At 50.2% G+C, this 22,706-nt stretch overlaps 1 protein-coding gene across 1 annotated transcript in view; it reads right to left on the bottom strand.

The window, feature by feature from the left end:
- LOC144611003 (solute carrier family 22 member 23-like) overlaps positions 1-22,679 on the bottom strand; it is a 71,250-nt gene extending 48,571 nt beyond the window's left edge. The window contains exons 1-3 of the mRNA XM_078430098.1: positions 22,167-22,679; positions 7,616-7,719; positions 1,992-2,146 (exon numbers count right to left, since the gene is read on the bottom strand). Coding sequence (XP_078286224.1) covers positions 1,992-2,146; positions 7,616-7,719; positions 22,167-22,679 — 772 coding nt within the window. The remainder of the gene's footprint in view (positions 1-1,991; positions 2,147-7,615; positions 7,720-22,166) is intronic.
- Between the last annotated feature and the right edge of the window lie 27 nt (positions 22,680-22,706).

Below are 22,706 nucleotides of genomic sequence, written 5' to 3'. Positions count from 1 at the left end.
GTTCACGTTATAGTCGTAGAATTGGGCAATTCGGCCCATCGAGTCTACTCCGCCATTCAATCATGGCTGATCTATCTCTCCCTCCTAACCCCATTCTCCTGCCTTCTCCCCATAACCCCTGACACCCGTACTAATCAAGAATCTATCTATCTCTGCCTTAGAAATATCTACTGACAGCCCTCTGTGGCAATGAGTTCCACAGATGAACCACCCTCTGACTAAAGAAGTTCCTCCTCCTCACCTCCTTTCTAAAAGAGCGCCCTTTAATTCTGAGGCTGTGCCCTCTGGTCCTAGACTCTCCCACCAGTGGAAACATCCTCTCCACATCCACTCTATCCAGGCCTTTCGCTCTTCTGTAAGTTTCAATGAGGTTTCCCCCTCATCCTTCTAGTACAGCGAGTACAGGCCCAGTGCCAACAAACGCTCATCGTACGTTAACCCACTCATTCCTGGGATCATTCTCGTAAACCTCCTCTGGACCCTCTCCAGAGCCAGCACATCCTTTCTCAGATACGGGGCCCAAACGCCAAGCACCAAACCCAGGCCTCAACCTAGGAGTCAATATCACCAACGACTTCTCCTGGTCCACCCATACTGAAGCAACGACCAAGAAAGCACCAACGCCTCCACTTCCTTAGAAGGTTTAGGAAGTTTGGCATGTCCCCAACAACTCTCACCAACTTCTACAGATGCGCCAGAGAAACCATTTTATCGGGATGCATCATAGCTCAGTTTGGGAACAGCTCCATCCAAGACCGCAAGAAATTGCAGAGAACTGTGGACGCAGCCCAGACCATCGCACAAACCAACCTCCCTTCCATTGACTCCATCTACACCTCACGCTGCCTCGGCAAGGCCAGCAGCATAATCAAGGTCCAGTCTCACCCCGGCCACTCCCTCTTTTCCCCTCTCCCACCAGGCCAAACATAGAAACATTGAAAATATGTGCAGGAGGAGGCCATTCGGCCCTTCAAGCCAGCACCGCCATTCATTGTGATCATCCACAATCAGTAACCCGTGCCTGCCTTCTCCCCATACCCCTTGATTCCGCTATCCCCTAGAGCTCTATCTAACTCTCTTTTAAATTCATCCAGTGAATTGGCCTCCACTGCCCTCTGTGGCAGAGAATTCCACAAATTCACAACCCTCTGGATGATAATGTTCCTTCTCACCTCAGTTTCAAATGGCCTCCCCTTACAGAAGGTACAGAAGTGTGAAAACGCACACCTCCAGATTCAGGGACAGTTTCTTCCCAACTGATGGATGAGAGGGAATCTTATAGAGACGTATAAAAATATAAAAGGACTGGACAGGCTAGATGCAGGAAAAATGTTCCCAATGTTGGGGGTGTCCAGAACCAGGGGTCACAGTCTAAGAATAAAGGGGAGGCCATTTAAAACTGAGGTGAGAATAAACTTTTTCACCCAGAGAGTTGTGAATTTATGGAATTTGTGGAATTCTCTGCCACAGAGGGCAGTGGAGGCCAATTCACTGGATGAATTTAAAAGAGAGTTAGAAAGAGCTCTAGGGGCTAGCGGAATCAAGGGATATGGGGAGAAGGCAGGCACGGGTTACTGATTGTGGATGATCAGCCATGATAACAATGAATGGCGGTGTTGGCTCGAATGGCCTAATGGCCTCCTCCTGCACCTACTTTCTATGTTTCTATGTAACTCAGTGGGACAGGCAGCATCTCTGGAGAGAAGGAATGGGTGAAATCTGAAGAAGGGTCTCGGCCTGAAACGTTCCCCATTCCTTCTCTCAGAGATGCTGCCTGACCCGCTGAGTTACTCCAGCACTCTGTGAAACGTCACCTATGCATGTTCTCCACAGATGCTGCCTGACCCGCTGAGTTACTCCAGCACTCTGTGTCTCCCTTCGACTCTATATATAACCTGTGTGTGCTACGCAAAGCAACAAATTTCACACATAATAATGACATTTCAGTTGATCAATACACCAGATCAATACTGAGCACGGGCGTTACTCACGGAACACGTAGAGGGCGAGGAACACGCCCGCCAGCGAAAACCCCTCGAAGAAGCGCAGCGTGATGAACATGGTCACGTTGACGGAGAGAGCCAGCGTCAGGCCGAAGACCAGCACCAACAACACGGAGACCACCAGAACCAGCCGCCGGCCCACCCTGGGGACAACACGGGACAACGTTAGAGACGGAGACACACAGGGACACACAGGGACACAGGCAGAGACACGGAGAGGCAGGGACACACGGGACACACAGGCAGAGACACGGAGACCACCAGAACCAGCCGCCGGCCCACCCTGGGGACAGCACGGGACAACGTTAGAGACGGACACACATGGGGACACGGAGACGCGGGGACGCAGGGACACACAATAGACAATAGGTGCAGGAGGAGGCCATTCAGCCCTTCGAGCCAGCACCGCCATTCAATGCGATCATGGCTGATCACTCTCAATCAGTACCCCGTTCCTGCCTTCTCCCCATACCCCCTCACTCCGCTATCCTTAAGAGCTCTATCCAGCTCTCTCTTGAAAGCATCCAACGAACTGGCCTCCACTGCCTTCTGAGGCAGAGAATTCCACACCTTCACCACTCTCTGACTGAAAAAGTTTTTCCTCATCTCCGTTCTAAATGGCCTACCCCTTATTCTTAAACTGTGGCCCCTTGTTCTGGACTCCCCCAACATTGGGAACATGTTTCCTGCCTCTAATGTGTCCAATCCCCTAATTATCTTATATGTTTCAATAAGATCCCACACGGACAACACGGAGACCACCAGAACCAGCCGCCGGCCCACCCTGGGGACAACACGGGACAACGTTAGAGACGGAGACACACGGACACACAGGGACACGGAGAGGCAGGGACGCAGGGACACAGAGACATATACATAGAAAAATAAAAACATAAAAACATAGACAATAGGTGCAGGAGGAGGCTATTCAGCCCTTCGAGCCAGCTCCGCCATTCAATATGATCATGGCTGATCATCCACAATCAGTAGCCCGTTCCTGCTTTCTCCCCATACCCCTTGATTCCATTAGCCCAAGGATCTATAATCTAAATCTCCTGAAAACATCCAGTGAATTGGCCTCCACTGCCTTCTGTGGCAGAGAATTCCACAGATTCACAACTCTCTGACTGAAAACGTTTTTCCTCATCTCATTCTTAGACTGTGTGTGTGGCCCCTGGTTCTGGACTCCCCCGACATTGGGAACATGTTTCCTGCCTCTAACGTGTCCAACCCCTTAATAATCTTATACGTTTCGATAAGATCCCCTCTCATCCTTCTAAATTCCAGTGTATACAAGCCTAGTTGCTCCAGTCTTTCAACACATGACAGTCCCGCCATTCCGGGAATTAATCTAGTAAACCCACGCTGCACACCTGTACGTCTTTGGAGTGTGGGAGGAAACCGAAGAACTCGGAGAAAACCCACGCAGGTCACGGGGAGAACGTACAAACTCCGTACAGACGGCGCCCGTGGTCGGGATGGAACCCGGGTCTCCGGCGCTGCATTCGCTGTAAGGCAGCAACTCTACTGCCGCGCCACCGTGGATGAGGATGAGAGTGTGAAAGGGAGACAGCGAGTTTAAAGAGGTGAGGAGGGAGGGATGTGGCAGGAGCTGCCAAGCAATAGGACAAACCAGGTTGGGTCTCCTTCAAGAGAGGGTTAGAGTTAGCTCTCAGGGCTCAAGGAATCAAGGGATATGGGGGGAAAAGCAGGAACGGGGTACTGATTTTAGATGATCAGCCATGCTCACATTGAATGGCGGTGCTGGCTCGAAGGGCCGAATGTCTTCCTCCTGCACCTGTTTTTCCGTGTTTCTACTAGCTATGACAATTAAACCCTCCTCTGTGGATTGTCACCGTGTCGTGGTGGAGAAGCTCGTGTGGTCCTGAGATCCTGAGAGCGATGCCGTCTGGAGCTACGCTCCTGGTAGGGTCACCCATGGCGGTAAGGTCGAGGGGGAGGGAGGTCCCTGACAAAGAGCGATCCAACCAAGACCTCAACGGTGGAACAGGCGGAGGGAGGGAGGATGGCGGCCGACTTTAGTGGAGCGTCACAACGGCTGGGAAGGCGGATGGATGAAGGCTGCGACAGAAAAGGGTCCCCGGTCGTCTTGGACTCCACGCCACTGGATCCTGACCCAGATCTGTCAAGGACCGTGTGGTGGCTGTCTGTGCACCAGTCTCCCAACGTTAAACAAAGTCACGCACAGGAGTCCCACCGTATGGAGAGGACAGTCACACTCGCTTCGTGGTGTTTTGGCGTACAGCTTTGGTCTCCTAATCTGAGGAAAGACATTCTTGCCATAGAGGGAGAACAGAGAAGGTTCACCAGATTGATTCCTGGGATGGCAGGACTTTCATATGAAGAAAGACTGGATAGACTCGGCTTGTACTCGCTGGAATTTAGAAGATTGAAGGGGGATCTTATAGAAACGTACAAAATTCTTAAGGGGTTGGACAGGCTAGATGCAGGAAGATTGTTCCCGATGTTGGGGAAGTCCAGAACAAGGGGTCACAGTTTAAGGATAAGGGGGAGGTCTTTTAGGACCGAGATGAGAACGTTTTTTTTTCCACACAGAGAGTGGTGAATCTGTGGAATTCTCTGCCACAGAAGGTAGTTGAGGCCAGTTCATTGGCTATATTTAAGGGGGAGTTAGATGTGGCCCTTGTGGCTAAAGGGATCAGGGGGGTATGGAGAGAAGGCAGGTACGGGATACTGAGTTGGATGATCAGCCATGATCATATTGAATGGCGGTGCAGGCTCGAAGGGCCGAATGGCCTACTCCTGCACCTATTGTGTATTGACTGCCGATGATGGGGACAATTAAACACTCTCACCCAAGTGCGGTAAACCATACACAAATGCTCTATTCTAGGACATCACTGTGAGGTCTCAGGGAGATAGACAATAGACAATAGGTGCAGGAGGAGGCCATTCAGCCCTTCGAGCCAGCACCGCCATTCAATGCGATCATGGCTGATCACTCTCAATCAGTACCCCGTTCCTGCCTTCTCCCCATACCCCCTCACTCCGCTATCCTTAAGAGCTCTATCCAGCTCTCTCTTGAAAGCATCCAACGAACTGGCCTCCACTGCCTTCTGAGGCAGAGAATTCCACACCTTCACCACTCTCTGACTGAAAAAGTTCTTCCTCATCTCCGTTCTAAATGGCCTACCCCTTATTCTTAAACTGTGGCCCCTTGTTCTGGACTCCCCCAACATTGGGAACATGTTTCCTGCCTCTAATGTGTCCAATCCCCTAATTATCTTATATGTTTCAATAAGATCCCCCCTCATCCTTCTAAATTCCAGTGTATACAAGCCCAATCGCTCCAGCCTTTCAACATACGACAGTCCCACCATTCCGGGAATTAACCTAGTGAACCTACGCTGCACGCCCTCCATAGCAAGAATATCCTTCCTCAAATTTGGAGACCAAAACTGCACACAGTACTCCAGGTGCGGTCTCACCAGGGCCCGGTACAACTGTAGAAGGACCTCTTTGCTCCTATACTCAACTCCTCTTGTTATGAAGGCCAACATTCCATTGGCTTTCTTCACTGCCTGCTGTACCTGCATGCTTCCTTTCATTGACTGATGCACTAGGACACCCAGATCTCGTTGAACTCCCCCTCCTCCTAACTTGACACCATTCAGATAATAATCTGCCTTTCTATTCTTACTTCCAAAGTGAATAACCTCACACTTATCTACATTAAACTGCATCTGCCATGTATCCGCCCACTCACACAACCTGTCCAAGTCATCCTGCAGCCTTATTGCATCTTCCTCACAATTCACACTACCCCCCAGCTTAGTATCATCTCCAAATTTGCTAATGGTACTTTTAATCCCTTCGTCTAAGTCATTAATGTATATCGTAAATAGCTGGGGTCCCAGCACCGAACCTTGCGGTACCCCACTGGTCACTGCCTGCCATTCCGAAAGGGACCCATTTATCCCCACTCTTTGCTTTCTGTCTGTCAACCAATTTTCTATCCATGTCAGTACCCTACCCCCAATACCATGTGCCCTAATTTTGCCCACTAATCTCCTATGTGGGACCTTGTCGAAGGCTTTCTGAAAGTCGAGGTACACCACATCCACTGACTCTCCCCTGTCAATTTTCCTAGTTACATCCTCAAAAAATTCCAGTAGATTTGTCAAGCATGATTTCCCCTTCGTAAATCCATGCTGACTCGGAATGATCCTGTTACTGCTATCCAAATGCTCAGCAATTTCGTCTTTTATAATTGACTCCAGCATCTTCCCCACCACTGATGTCAGACTAACTGATCTATAATTACCCGTTTTCTCTCTCCCTCCTTTCTTAAAAAGTGGGATAACATTTGCTATCCTCCAATCCACAGGAACTGATCCTGAATCTATAGAACATTGAAAAATGATCTCCAATGCTTCCACTATTTCTAGAGCCACCTCCTTAAGTACCCTGGGATGCAGACCATCAGGCCCTGGGGATTTATCAGCCTTCAGTCCCATCAGTCTACCCAAAACCATTTCCTGCCTAATGTGGATTTCCTTCAGTTCCTCCATCACCCTAGGTTCTCCGGCCCCTAGAACATTTGGGAGATTGTGTGTATCTTCCTCAGTGAAGACAGATCCAAAGTAACGGTTTAACTCGCCTGCCATTTCTTTGTTCCCCATAATAAATTCCCCTGCTTCTGTCTTCAAGGGACCCACATTTGCCTTGACTATTTTTTTCCTCTTCACGTACCTAAAAAAACTTTTGCTATCCTCCTTTATATTATTGGCTAGTTTACCCTCGTACCTCATCTTTTCTCCCCGTATTGCCTTTTTAGTTAACTTTTGTTGCTCTTTAAAAGAGTCCCAATCCTCTGTCTTCCCACTCTTCTTTGCTATGTTATACTTCCTCTCCTTAATTTTTATGCTGTCCCTGACTTCCCTCGTCAGCCACAGGTGTCTCTTACTCCCCTTAGAGTCTTTCCACCTCTTTGGAATAAATTGATCCTGCAACCTCTGCATTATTCCCAGGAATACCTGCCATTGCTGTTCTACCGTCTTCCCTGCTAGGGCCTCCTTCCAGTCAATTTTGGCCAGCTCCCGCCTCATGCCTCTGTAATCCCCTTTGCTATACTGTAATACTGACACTTCCGATTTTCCCTTCTGCCTTTCCATTTGCAGAGTAAAACTTATCATGTTGTGATCACTGCCTCCTAATGGCTCTACCTCTAGTCCCCTTATCAGATCAGGATCATTACACAACACTAAATCCAGAATTGCCTTCTCCCTGGTAGGCTCCAGTACAAGCTGTTCTAAGAATCCATCTCGAAGGCACTCTACAAACTCTCTTTCCTGGGGTCCATTTCCAACCTGATTTTCCCAGTCTACCTGCATGTTGAAATCTCCCATAACCACCGTAGCATTACATTTTTGACACGCCAATTTTATCTCCTGATTCAACTTGCACCCTATGTCGAGGCTACTGTTTGGGGGCCTATAGATAACTCCCATTAGGGTCCTTTTACCCTTACAATTTCTCATTTCTATCCATACTGATTCAACATCTCCTGATTCTAGGGTGGACAAAAGGCTTCTGGCACAGATTGGCCATCACAAAAACACGGCACTTACCAATCGGCCAGACATCCGTTGACGAGGTAACCGATGATCAGCCCAACCAGCAGCGAAAACTTGGCGATGTGGACTTTCCAAGATGCATCGCAAACCAGGTTCCACTGCAGGAGACGAACAAGAACATCATTAGCATCATTTCCCTCTGTGAAAAAGTTACCCCTCAGATTCCTATTAAATCTCCCCCCCCCCCCCCACCTCACATTAATCCTATGTCCTCTGGCCCTCGATTCCCCCACTCTGGGCAAGAGACTCTGTGCATCTACCCGATCCATTCCTCTCATGATTTTGTACCCCTTTATAAGATCTCCCCTCATCCTCCTGCGCTCCATGGAATAGAGACCCAGCCTGCTCAACCTCTCCCTGTAGCTCACACCCTCTGGTCCTGGCAACATCCTTGTAAATCTTTTCTGTAGTCATTCCAGCTTGACAACATTTACGAGATCTATTCAATAGACAACAGGTGCAGGAGGAGGCCATTCGGCCCTTCGAGCCAGCACCACCATTCAATGTGATCATGGCTGATCATCCACAATCAGTACCCTGTTCCTGCCTTCTCCCCATACCCCCTGACTCCGCTATCTTTAAGAGCTCTATCTAGCTCTCTCTTGAAAGCATCCAGAGAATTGGCCTCCACTGCCTTCTGAGGCAGAGAATTCCACAGATTTACAACTCTCTGAGTGAAAAAAGTTTATCCTCATCTCGGCTCTAAATGGCCTACCCCTTATTCTTAAACTGTGTGGCCCCTGGTTCTGGACCCCCCAATATTGGGAACATGTTTCCTGCCTCTAGCGTGTCCTCTCTTCCTCTGGTGATTTTATATACCTCTGTAATATCTTTGATGTTGGTGAGGGGTGTGCATTTTCCAGAAATTGCTTTGAATTTGCATATTAGCTCACCGCGCCTAAACCACAAACATCCCAAAGTTCACAACTGTGGGCAGGGCATTAGGTACTGGGTGAGGGGTGACCTGCTGTTCAGATTTATTATTGTCACGTGTACCGATCAACAGTTAAACGCTTTGCTGTGCACGCTGTCCAAACAGATATCGCCATACGTAAATACAATCAAGTCAAACGCAAGTGTGTGGGGAAAAAAACAGCAGACGCTGGTTAAATTCGAAGGTAGACATGAACTCCTGGAGTAACTCAGCGGGTCAGGCAGCATCTGTGGAGAACATGGATAGGTGACGTTTCACAGAGTGCTGGAGTAACTGAACGTCACTTATCCATGTTTTTTGGCGACTGCCGGCGACTGTCAAAGTCGTAGCAGATCGCCAACATTTTCATTTACCCCACGACAATGTGGGTCAGGCAGCATCTCTGGAGAGAAGGAATGGGTGACGTTTCGGGTCGAGACCGTTCTTCAAACTCAATGGGTGATGTTTTGGGTCTGAAGAAGGGTCTCGACCCGAAACGTCACCCATTCCTTCTCTCCCGAGATGCTGCCTGAGCCGCTGAGGTACTCCAGCATTTTGTGTCTGCCTTCAACTCAAGTATAGTAGTTTAGTTTAGTTTAGAGATACAGCGCGGAAACAGGCCCTGTCGGCCCACCGGGTCCGCGCCGCCCAGCGATCCCCGCACACTAACACTATCCTACACCCACTCGGGACGATTTTTACATTTACCAAGCCAATTAACCTACAAACCTGCACGTACGTCTTTGGAGTGTGGGAGGAAACCGAAGATCTCGGAGAAAACCCACGCAGGTCACGGGGAGAACGTACAAACTCCGTACAGACGGCGCCCGTAGTCGGGATGGAACCCGGGTCTCCGGCGCTGCGTTCGCTGTAAGGCAGCAACTCTACCGCTGCGCCACCGTGACCGCCCCACAATAGGTAGCGCATAGGCGAAGATACAGGGTGCAGAATATAGTTCTCAGCATCGTAGCGCATCAGTTCCAGAGACAAAGTCCAATGTCCGCAATGGGGTAGAGGTGAATCGGACAGCACTCGAGCAGATATGGCCGCTAATGCCTCCATCTAGTTTGGTTCATTGTCAGGTGTACTGGGCGGCACGGTGGCGCAGCGGTAGAGTTGCTGCCTCACAGCGCCAGAGACCCGGGTTCCATCCTGACCACAGGTGCTGTCTGTACGGAGTTTGTATGTTCTCCCTGTGACCACGTGGGTTTTCTACAGGTGCTCCAGTTTCCTCCCGTGTTCCAAAGACGTACAGGTTTTGTAGGTTAATTGGCATCTGCAAACTGGGGATTGAACTAGTATATCAACCACTGTAGTTCATTTGTTAGTGTGCGGGGATCGCTGGTCGGCATGGACTCGGTGGGCCGCAGGGCCTGTTTCCGCGCTGTATCTCTAACCTAAACTAGCGCATCCTTCCTCAGATACGGGGCATAAAATTGCTCGCAACACGGGCGGTCACGGTGGCGCAGCGGTAGAGTTGCTGCCTTACAGCGAATGCAGCGCCGGAGACCCGGGTTCAATCCCGACTACGGGTGCTGTCTGTACGGAGTTTGTACGTTCTCCCCGTGACCTGCGTGGGTTTTCTCCGAGATCTTCGGTTTCCTCCCACACTCCAAAGACGTGCAGGTTTGTAGGTTAATTGGCTTGGCAAATGTAAAAATTATCCCTAGCGGGTGTAGGATAGGGTTGATGTGCGGGGATCGCTGGGCGGCGCGGACCCGATGGGCTGAAGGGCCTGTTTCCGCGTTGTATCTCTAAAGTGATACTCCAAATGACCAGCTGCAAGGCCAGCAGCATAATCAAGGACCAGTCTCACCCCGGCCACTCCCTCTTCTCCCCTCTCCCATCGGCAAGAGGTACAGAAGTTTGAAAACACACACCTCCAGATTCAGGGACAGTTTCTTCCCAGCTGTTATCAGGCAACTGAACCATCCTACTACAACCAGAGAGCAGTGCTGAACTACTATTGACCTCTTTGGTGACCCCCAGACTATCCTTGATCGGACTTTCCCTTGCACCAAACGTTATTCCCTTGTCAAGTATCTGTACTCTGCGAACGACTCGATTGTAATCACGTATTGTCTTTCCGCTGACTGGTTAGCACGCAACAAAAGCTTTTCACTGTACCTCGGTACACGTGACAATAGACTGAGTGAATCAAAGACTTGTCCCACCCCGGTCATTCCTTCTTCTCTCCGCTCCAGTCCGGCAGGAGGTACAGAAGCTCGATTGAGAATGATCAGCCATGATCACATTGAATGGCAGTGCTGGCTCGAAGGGCCGAATGGCCTCCTCCTGCACCTATTGTCTATTGAAAGTGCACACCACCAGACTCAGGAACAGCTTCTGTACCCCTCTGTTATCAGGCTTCCGAACAGCCCATCCATTACATAGAAACATAGACAATAGGTGCAGGAGGAGGCCATTCGGCCCTTCGAGCCAGCACCACCATTCAATGTGATAATGGCTGATAATCCACAATCAGTATCCCGTTCCTGCCTTTTCCCCACATCCCTTTATTCCGTTAGCCACAAGAGCTAAATCTAATCTCGGGCACTGTCCGATTCACCTCTAAAATTGGCTGAGTGAGAGCTTTTCACTGTACCTCGGTACATGTGATCACAAACTAAAACGGAGCCTATGATCAGCCGTTATCACAATGAATGGTGGTGCTGGCTCGAAGGGCCGAATGGCCTCCTCCTGCACCTATTTTTCTGTGTTTCATTGAGCTGAGCATGAGTCTGTGAAAACGTGGCTCAATTTGCAAGCGTTTTTAAAAGCATGTTGCTGGTCAAAGAAACACAGAAATGTAGAAATAAAGAAAATAGGTGCAGGAGGAGGCCATTCAGCCCTTCGAGCCAGCACCGCCATTCATTGTGATCATGGCTGATTATCCACAATCAGTAACCCGTGCCTGCCTTCTCCCCATATTCCTTGATTCCGCTAGCCCCTAGAGCTCTATTTAACTCTCTTTTAAATTGTCAGTTTATCCAACCAAAGGTCTAGGAGAAAAATCTGCAGATGCTGGTTTAAATCGAAGGTAGACACAAAATGCTGGAGTAACTCAGCGGGTCAGGCAGCATCTGTGGAGAACATGGATAGGTGACGTTTCACAGAGTGCTGGAGTAACTCAGCGGGTCAGGCAGCATCTCTGGAGGGAAGTAGACCGAGTCTGAAGAAGGGTCTCGACCCGAAACATCACCCATTCATTCTCTCCCGAGATGCTGCCTGACCCGCTGAGTTACTCCAGCATTTTGTGTCTGTCTTCCAACCACAGGTCGGTCAGACGGAGGTTTGAAACAGTTTAATTGGCATCCCCTGACAGACGTGTGGAATCTGGGGCTAAAATAAGCTCCATTAATGTAACGCGGAGAGTCGGCAGTGGTTCAGATGGCTTGTCCTGGGATGGGAGCCAGAGGCTAATTAATAGCTGGTCTGCACAGAATTACCACCCTTGTGTCCCACTCCACAGACTGCAGTGTTCAACTCTTCCCCACTCCCACCCACCCGCACGCCCACATCGGCCAACGAGTCCCATCTACACCAGTCCCACCTGCCCTTCGGCCCACCGAGTCCGCGCCGACCAGCGATCTCCGCACACGAGCTTCATCCTACACACACGAGCGACAATTTACCATTTTACGGAAGCCAATTAATCTACAAACCCGCACGTCTTTGGAGTGTGGGAGGAAACTGGAGCACCCGGAGAAAACCCGCGCAGGTCACGGGGAGAACGTACAAACTCCGTACAGACAGCGCCCGTGGTGGTCGGGATGGAACCCGAGTCTCTGGCGCTGTGAGGCAGCAACTCTACCGCTGCGCCTCATATTTCAGTAGTCCCTGCAAACTTACCGACCACGCCCTGTGCATTTCTGCAAGTCTCACTCACCTCCGAGAGAGCGGTGGACAACTAACTGGGCAGCAGTCCACACTCTAAAAACGTGCAGGTTTATAGGTTAATTGCCTTCAGTAAAATTGTGAATTGTCCCTAGTGTGTGTAGACGAAGGGCCTGTTTCCACGCTGTATCTCCAAACTAAACTAGTGCGCAGTGGCTCAGCGGTAGAGTTGCTGCCTCACAGCGAAAGAGACCCGGCTGCGATCCCGACTACGGGCGCTGTCTGCAGTTGTACAGGGCCCTAGTGAGACCGCACCTGGGTTACTGTGTGCAGTTTTGGTCTCCAAATTTGAGGAAGGATATTCTTGCTATTGAGGGCGTGCAGCGTAGGTTTACTAGGTTAATTCTTGCAACGTTGTGTTGCAAGAATGAGGAAGTCTCGCAGTTTTTACACTTTAGAGATTCGGCGCAGAAACAGGCCCTTCGGCCCACCGAGTCCAAACTGGACCCAATACTACACCAAGAGGCAGCGCACTAGGAACAGGCCCTGGTTAACTACGTTAATTCCCGGAATGGCGGGACTATCATATGTTGAAAGACTGGAGCGACTAGGCTTGTATACACTGGAATTTAGAAGGATGAGAGGGAATCTTATCGAAACGTATAAGATTATTAAGGGGTTCGACACGTTAGAGGCAGGAAACATGTTCCCAATGTTGGGGGAGTCCAGAACAAGGGGCTACAGTTTAAGAATAAGGGATACGCCATTTAGAACTGAGATGAGGAAAAATATTTTCAGTCAGAGAGTTGTAAATCTGTGGAATTCTCTGCCTCAGAGGGCAGTGGAGACCGATTCTCTGAATGCATTCAAGAGAGAGCTGAATAGAGCTCTTAAGGATTCTGGGGATATGGGGAGAAGGCAGGAACGGGGTACTGATTGAGAATGATCAGCCACGATCACATTGAATGGTGGTGCTGGCTCGAAGGGCCGAATAGCCTACTCCTGCACCTATTGTCTATTGAATCTGTGTAAAATGCATGGAAATGCAGGGGTAGGACAACACCAGAAAATATTTTTTAAAGACATTTAGATAGGTACATGGAGGTAACTTTTCCACACAGAGGGTGGTGGGTGTATGGAACAAGCTGCCAGAGGAGACTATCCCAACGTTTAAGAAACAGTTGAACAGGTATACGGATAGGACAGGTTTGGAGGGGTCTGGGCCAAACGCGGGCAGGTGGGACTAGTGTCGATGGGACACGTTGGCTGGTGTGGGCGAGTTGGGCCGAAGGGCCTGTTTACATACTGTAAGACTATGAGTGTGAGACATGAAACTGCAGATAGAGTCACACAGCACAGAAACAGGCACTTCGGCCCAACTTGCCCACGCCGGCCAACATGTCCCACCTGGCCACCTCTGGCCCATATCCCTCCAAAGCTGTCCTATCCATGTACCCGTCTGTCTTTTAAGTGTTGTTATAGTAGCTGCCTCAACTACCTCCTGTGGCAGCTCGTTCCATTTAGCTACCACCTTTTGTGTAAGAAAGATGCCCCTCTGGTTCCAATTAAATCTTTCCTCTCTCACCTAAAACCTGTCCTCTAGTTCTCGATTCCACTACTCTGGCTAGGGGTTGCCAACTATCTCACTCCCAAATAAGGGACAAGGTGACGTCACCGCCCCGCGCCTCACGTGACCTCACCCAGCCAGCGGCCACGTGCTCCCACTCAACCAATGGCGGCCTCCCGGGCCGGGAGGCGGGTTGCTATGCCTACACTGCCCGGGCCTGCACTGTCCGGGCCTACACCGCCTCCCGGGCCCCCCGGGGCCTAGACAAGGGCAGTCCCATATGTGACAAACTCGTTTATGAATTTCTGGAGGGGAAAGATTTTACTGAGGCCTTGTAGTAAACTGCTGACTGTCTTTATTTTCATTGTGATTATTGTCTGGTTAGGTTATTAAAGGTGGGAGCAGTATATATATATATATATATATATATATATATATATATATAATCATGTAATATAGCAGAAACGTGCCTTACTTCCTTTATATTTAAAGTTCCTTTAGGTGCCTAAAAGTGACTTTGCTGTTGATGTGCCTTGTTATGTTATGTTAATTTATGTTATGTTAAATGTTTTTGTATGTTATTTGAAAAAGCAATAAATATAATATTAAAAAAAAATAAAAATAAAAAATTTAGCCCAAAATACGGGATGTCCCAGCTAACACGGGATGTTTGGCAACCCTAGCTCTGGGCAAGAGACTCTGTGCATCTACCCGATCTATTCCTCTCGTGATTTTGTACACCTCTATAAGATCTCCCCTCATCCTCCTGCGCTCCATGGAATAGAGACCCAGCCTGCTCAACCTCTCCCTGTAGCTCACACCCTCTAGTCCTGGCAACATCCTCGTAAATCTTCTCCCCACCATTTACAGCTCAAGGCTTGAGATATTAAGTTAAAGATTAATGTATCAGGTGGAACAATCTCCAACAATATCTGGAACTAAAGGAATAGTGCATTAGGTATAGACTAAAAGGCAGCGGTAGAGTTGCTGCCTCACAGCGCCAGAGACCCGGGTTCCATCCTGACTACGGGCGCCGTCTGTATGGAGTTTGCACATTCTCACTGTTTTCTCTGGGTGCTCCGGTTTCCTCCCACTCTCCAAAGACTTTAGGTTTATTATTGTCATGTGCAAAGCTTTGTTTTGCATGCTATCAGATCAGGTAACACAATACATAAATACAGTCAGGTCAAACAAGTACAACAGGTGGAGCAAAGGAGTAGGTAGATACAGGGCACAGAATATAGTTCTCAGCATCGTAGCGCATCAGTTCCACAGACAAAGTCCAATGTCCGCAATGGGGTAGATGTGAATCGAACAGTACCCTAGCTTATGGAAGGGCCGTTCAGAAGCCTGATAACAGAGGGGAAGAGGTGCTGGAGGAAGTCAGTAGGTCGGGCAGCATCCGTGGAGGGACTGGAGAGACAACTTTCAGGTTGAAAGGTCCTGAAATGAAATGTCGTCTGTCCATTTCCCTCCACAGTTGCTGCCTAACCCGCTGAGTTACTCCAGCACTCTGTGAAACGTCACCTATCCATGTTCTCCAGAGATGCTGCCTGACCCGCTGAGTTACTCCAGCATTCTGTGAAACGTCACCTATCCATGTTCTCCACAGATGGTGCCTGATCCGCTGAGTTACTCCAGCATTCTGGGGGGGGGGGGGGGGGGGGGGGGGGGGGTGCTGTAGGCCTGGACCCTGTAGGCTCGGACAGTGTAGGCCCGGACAGCGTAGGCCCGGACAGCGTAGGGCCCGGACAGCGTAGGCCCGGACAGCGTAGGCCCGGACAGCGTAGGCCCGGACAGCGTAGGCCCGGACAGCGTAGGCCCGGACAGCATAGGCCCGGACACTGTAGGCCCGGACACTGTAGGCCCGGACACTGTAGGCCCGGACTACTATCTACCTCATTGGAGACCCTCGGAACTATCTTTAATCAGTCTTGCACTGAACGTTATTCCCTTTATCCTGTATCTGGACACTGTGGACGGCTCGATTGTAATCATGTGTTGTCTTTCCACCGACTGGATAGCACGTAACAAAAGCTTTTCACTGTACCTCGGTACACGTGACAATATACTAAACTAACTAACTGAATAAGAGCAGGGAAGAAACTGTCCCAGTAAAATAAATCACAGTCATTCAAGGACTTTCTAAACTTGGAACAAAAAGCAGACAAACCACTTATAGACATTTGGACAGATACAAAATGCTGGAGTAACTCAGCGGGTCAGGCAGCATCTCTGGAGAGAAGGAATGGGTGACGTTTCAGGTTGAGACCCTTCCTCAGAAGAAGAAGAAGAAGAAGGGTCTCGAAGAAAGGTCTTAAGAAGGGTCTCGACCCAAAACGTCACCCATTCCTTCTCTCCAGAGACGCTGCCTGACCCGCTGAGTTACTCCGGTTTTTTGTGTCTATCTTCTGTGTAAACCAGCATCTGCATTTGTTTTCTACACACTTATAGAAATTTCACAAGATTCAACTTGCTGATTATCACCGAGGATTTAGAGTCATAGAGTGATACATCGTGGAAACAGGCCCTTCGGCCCAACTCACCCACACCGGCCAACATGTCCCATCTACCCTAGTCCCACCTGCCTGCGCTTGGCCCATATCCCTCCAAATCTGTCCTATCCATGTACCTAGCTAACTGTTTCTTAAACGATGGGATAGTCCCAACCTCAACTACTTCCTCTGGCAGCTTGTTCCATACATCCACCACCCTCTGTGTGAAACAGTTACCCCTCAGATTCAATAGACAATAGGTGCAGGAGGAGGCCATTCAGCTCTTTGAGCTAGCACCGCCATTCAATAGACAATAGACAATAGGTGCAGGAATAGGCCATTCAGCCCTTCGAGCCAGCACCGCCATTCAATGCGATCATGGCTGATCACTCTCAATCAGTACCCCCGTTCCTGCCTTCTCCCCATACCCCCTCACTACGCTATCGTTAAGAGCTCTATCCACTGCCTTCTGAGGCAGAGAATTCCACACCTTCACCACTCTCTGACTGAAAAAGTTCTTCCTCATCTCCGTTCTAAATGGCCTACCCCTTATTCTTAAACTGTGGCCCCTTGTTCTGGATCCACAATCAGTACCCAGTTCCTGCCTTCTCCCCATACCCCCTGACTCCGCTATCTTTAAGAGCTCTATCTAACTCTCTCTTGAATGCATTCAGAGAACTGACCTCCCACTGCCTTCTGAGGCAGAGAATTCCACAGATTCACAACTCTCTGACTCAAAAAGTTCTTCCTCATCTCAGTTCTAAATGGCCTACCCCTTATTCTTAAACTGTGACCCCTAGTTCGGGACTCCCCCAACATTGGGAACATGTTTCCTGCCTCTAGCGTGTCCAATCCCTTAATAATCTTATATGTTTCAATAAGATCCCCTCTCATCCTTCTAAATTCCTATTAAATCTTTCCCCCTTCACCTTGAACCTATGTCCTCTGGTCCTCGATCCCCTACTCTGGGCAAGAGACTGTGCATCTACCCGATCTATTCCTTTCGACCCGAAACGTCACCCATTCCTTCTCTCCTGAGATGCTGCCTGACCTGCTGAGTTACTCCAGCATTTTGTGAATAAATATTCCTTTCATGAGATCATTTAAAAAATGATTTCATAGCCTGCACTCAAATTCAGGATACACGATCTTCCATTATTTGAATGAATCAATATGAACCTGATATGGAGGATTTTAGCTACAGGGACAGGCTGAGAACGAAGGAGGGGTTCATATACAAACATAAAAAACCCTTCAGGGATTGGACCGGCAAGATGCAGGAAAAATGTTCCCGATGTTGAGGGAGTCCAGAACCAGGAGCCACAGTTTAAGAATAAGGGGTAGGCCATTTAGGACTGAGATGAGGAAAAACGTCTTCACCCAGAGAGTTGTTAATCTGTGGAATCTGTGAATTCTCTGCCAAAGAAGGCAGTGGAAGCCAATTCTCTGAATGCTTTCAAGAGAGAGCTAGATAGAGCTCTTAAGGGCCAATAAGGGCAGTGGAGGCCAATTCACTAGATGTTTTCAATACAGTTAGATTGAGCTCTTAGCTCTCATGTACCAGCGAAACAGATACAGGAGACAGTGAGCGGATATCTTTAAGGCTGAGATAGACAAATTCTTGATTTGAACGGGTGTCAAGGGTTTGGTTTAGTTTAGAGATACAGCGCGAAAACAGGCCCTTTCGGCCCACGCCGACCAGCGATCCCCGCACATTAACACTATCCTACACACTCTAGGACAATTTTTACATTTACCGAGCCAATTAGTAGATAGAGCTAGATAGAGCTCTTAAGGATAGCGGAGTCAGGGAGTATGGGGAGAAGGCAGGAACGGGGTACTGATTGAGAATGATCAACCATGATCACATTGAATAGTGGTCCTGCTCGAAGGGCCGAATGGCCTCCTCCTGCACCTATTGTCTATTGTAATTAACCTACATACCTGTACGTCTTTGGAGTGTGGGAGGAAACCGAAGATCTCGGAGAAAACCCACGCAGGTCACGGGGAGAACGTACAAACTCCGTACAGACAGCGCCCGCAGTCGGGATGGAACCCGGGTCTCCAGCGCTGCATTCGCAGTAAGGCGGCAACTCTACCGCTGCGCCACCGTGACCGGTTATGGGGAGAAGGCAGGAAAATGGGATTGGGAGGCAGAGGTCAGCCGTGAACGAACGGCGGAGTGGACTCGATGGGCCGAATGGCCTAATTCTACTCCTATAACTTGTGAACTTGCGACAGTCAGGACCCTTCTCCCTGCCAGGGTGGAAATAGCAAACGCTGGAGGACGGAGGTTGAAGGCGAGAGGGGCAAGGTTTGGAGATGCAAGTTTTATTTCACACAGAGGGTGGTGGGTGCCTGGAATGCGCTGCCAGGGGTGGTGGTGGAGGCAGATACGATAGTGGTGTCTAAGAGACATTTGCATAGGCACATGGAGATGCAGGGAGTGGAGGGATATGGATCATGTGCAGGGAGGTCTGACGAAGGATCTCAACCCAAAACATCAACTATCCATGTTCTCCACAGATGCTGCCTGACCCGCTGAGTTACTCCAGCACTCTGTGAAACGTCACCTATCCATGTTCTCCACAGATGCTGCCTGACCCGCTGAGTTACTCCAGCACTCTGTGAAACGTCACCTATCCATGTTCTCCACAGATGCTGCCTGACCTGCTGAGTTACTCCAGCACTCTGTGAAACGTCACCTATCCATGTTCTCCACAGATGCTGCCTGACCCGCTGAGTTACTCCAGCACTCTGTGAAACGTCACCTATCCATGTTCTCCACAGATGCTGCCTGACCCGCTGAGTTACTCCAGCATTTGTGTCTATCTTCAGAGGACGTTCGTTTAGCTTTGTATCATGTTCAAGAAAGGGCCTGTTTTTTTCTTGTGCTGTACTTTTCACTGTTTTAGAAGGTCGTAAGTGATAGGAGCAGAATTAGGCCATTCTGCCCATCAAGTCCACTCCACCGTTCAATCATGGCTGATCTATCTCTCCCTCCTAACCCCATTCTCCTGCCCTCTCCCATATCCCCTGACACCCGTACCCAATCAAGAATCTGTCTATCTCTGCCTTAAAAATATCCACTGACTTTGCCTCCACAGCCGTCTGTGTAATGAATTCCACAGATTCATCACCCTCTGACTAAAGAAATTCCTCCTCATCTCCTTCCTAAAGGTACGTCCTTTAATTCTGATGCTGTGCCCTCTGGTCCTAGACTCTCCCACCAGTGGAAACATCCTCTCCACATCCACTCTATCCAAGCCTTTTCTGATGCATTCAAGAGAGAGTTAGTTTTAGCTTTTCGGGCTAACAGAATCACGTGATATGGGGAGAAAGCAGGAATGGGGTACTGATTCTGGATGATCAGCCAGAGAAACTTAGAAAATAGGTGCCGGAGGAGCCACTTGGCCCTTCGAGACAGCACGCCATTCATTGTGATCATGGCTGATCATCCACAATCAGTAACCCGTGCCTGCCTTCTCCCCATATCCCCTGATTCCACTAGCCCCTAGAGCTCTATCTAACTCTCTTTTAAATTCATCCAGTGAATTGGCCTCCACTGCCCTCTGTGGCAGAGAATTCCACAAATTCACAACTCTCTGGGTGAAAAAGTGTTTTCCTCACCTCAGTTTTAAATGGCCTCCCCTTTATTCTTAGACTGCGTGGCCCCTGGTTCTGGACTCCCCCAACATTGGAACATTTTTCCTGCATCCAGCTTGTCCAGTCCTTTTATAATTTTGTACGTTTCTATAAGATCCCCTCTCGTCCTTCTAAACTCCAGTGAATACAAGCCAAGTCTTTCCAATCTTTCCTCACATGACAAAGTCATATTGATTAGTGGTGCTGGCTTGAACAGCTGTTTGGGCCTACTCCTGCAACTATGTTTCTATGCTTTACCATTCGGGAAGTTTCAATGAGCTGGTTCGCTCAGCCTTCTAAACTCCAGCTAGCGTTAGCTGTTGTTCCTCAGTGAACAGGTGACCCTGACTGTAACAACGCCATTACAAGCCCCCACAGTCAAAAAGGCCCAACAGAGGATGTACTGAGGAAACACAATCTGCCACAGACAATGATGGTCCAATTCTGCACTGCCATCCGTCGAGTCCGTCCTCACCTTCCTCCATCATGGTCTGGTTTGGCTCAGCCACCAAGCACCACATCCGGAGGCTGCAACGGATCGTTCGCACAGCTGAGAAGGTTGTTGGCTGCAACCTTCCCCATTGACGAACTGTACACTGCAGGTTGGCCAGGAAGCGAGCGGGCAAGATCATCTCTGACCCCTCTCACCCTGGCCACAAACTCTTTGAAGCACTTCCTCTGGAAGGCGACTCCGGACTGTCAAAGCAGCCACAGCCAGACATCAAAACAGCTTTTTTCCACGAGTGATAATTCTACTCAATAACCAAAGTCTGTTGTCTCTTTTTTGTTCTGGTTTATTTTCACCCACATGTTTAGACCGTAATGTTGTATCCTTATTGTTTTGATGTGGTTATGCTTTATTCTTAATTGTTAACTGTATGTTTGTGTTGTCATTTGTGAGTGGAGCACCAAGGCACATTCCTTGTACGTGCACATACTTGGCCAATAAATGTATCCATCTGCCAAGTTGGCATTCCGACCTCCGGCTGCACTGGCCCCTGTCCTCCAGCGCATTTGGAGGAGGTGGGGGACAAGACTCGCAGGAACCGTCTCCGCACCGACGCAGACGCATCAAACCCGAGACAAAACACACGACACATAAAGCTCTCTGTGGGTCGGGTAACAAATCGGCGCAGGAGGAGGCCATTCGGCCCTTCGAACCAGCACCGCCATTCAATGTGATCAAGGCTGATCATTCTCAATCAGTACCCCGTTCCTGCCTTCTCCCCATATCCCCTGACTCCGCTATCCTTAAGAGCCTATCCAGCTCTCTCTTGAATGCATTCAGAGAATTGGCCTCCACTGCCTTCTGAGGCAGAGAATTCCACAGATTCACAACTCTCTGACTGAAAAACTTTTTTCCTCATCTCCGTTCTAAATGGCCTACCCCTTATTCTTAAACTGTGGCCCCTGGTCTGGACTCCCCCAACATTGGGAACATGTTTCCTGCCTCTAACGTGTCCAACCCCTTAATAACCTTATACGTTTCGATAAGATCCCCTCTCATCCTTCTAAATTCCAGTGCATACAAGCCCAGTCGCTCCAGTCTTTCAACATATGACAGTCCCGCCATTCTGGGAATTAACCTGGTGAACCCACGCTGCACGCCCTCCACCCTTCCCTCCTACCAAACCCTCCACCACCTCTCACCTCTCTCCTCCCCTCTCTCACCCCCTCTCCTCCCCACATCCCCTCTCCTCCCCTCTCTCACCCCCTCCATCCCCTCTCCTCTCTCGCCCCCATCCCGTCTCCTCCCCTCTCCCACCCCCTCCCCTCTCCCACCCCCTCCATCCCCTCTCCTCTCTCTCCCCATCCCCTCTCATCCCCTCCCCTCTATCACCCCCTCCATCGCCTTGCCTCTCCTCCCCTCCACCCTTTCCCCTTCTCCCTCTCCTCCTAACCCCTCCACCCATCTGCTATTCTTCCCACCCTCCACCACCCCTCTCCCTCAATCCCCTCTATCCGTCTCTTCCTTCTCTCCTCCCTCCATCCCTTCTCCCCATCCTCCTGTACCTCCCCCCCCCCCCCCCATCATCTCTCTCCACCCTTTCCCCTTCTCTCCCCCCCCCCCCCCCCCCCCCCCCGTACCTGGGTGACGATGTTATGGGACCAGCCCGTTGCGGAGATGGAAATCCCGCGGGTTACACCCGCACTTGCTGGAGTTGGCGGCGGCGGCCCGTGGGGCAGGGGGGGTTCCCCGTGGGGCAGGGGGGGGTTCCCGTGGGGCAGGGGGGGTTCCCCGTGGGGCAGGGGGGGTTCCCCGTGGGGCAGGAGGGGTTCCCGGGCAGGAGGGGTTCCCCAGGCAGGGGGAGCGGGGGTTCCCCAGGCAGGGGGAGCGGGGGTTCCCCAAGAAGGGGGGGGTTCCCTGGACAGGGGGGGGGTTCCCCTGACAGGGGGGCTACCATTCCCACAGACGGGCTGGGCGGTGAACAGCGGGGCGGAGCCGCTTTCCAGGCCGAGCAGCAGGGCCGGCAGACAGGCCAGGATCAGCAGCCGCCCCCGGGACCCCGCGGCCGGCCACGGGCGGCCCGACAGCCGCCACCCCGGTAATACCGGACCCCCCGGTAACACCGGACCCTCGGGCCCGTCACCCCGCATCATCATCACGGGGAGGAGAGGGGGAGAGAG

Source organism: Rhinoraja longicauda, chromosome 2 (genome assembly GCF_053455715.1).
Source record: "Rhinoraja longicauda isolate Sanriku21f chromosome 2, sRhiLon1.1, whole genome shotgun sequence".
Classification (NCBI taxonomy): Eukaryota; Metazoa; Chordata; class Chondrichthyes; order Rajiformes; family Arhynchobatidae; genus Rhinoraja; species Rhinoraja longicauda.
Note: the sequence above shows the minus strand (reverse complement) of the source record. Positions and strands in the feature narration are given on the sequence as shown.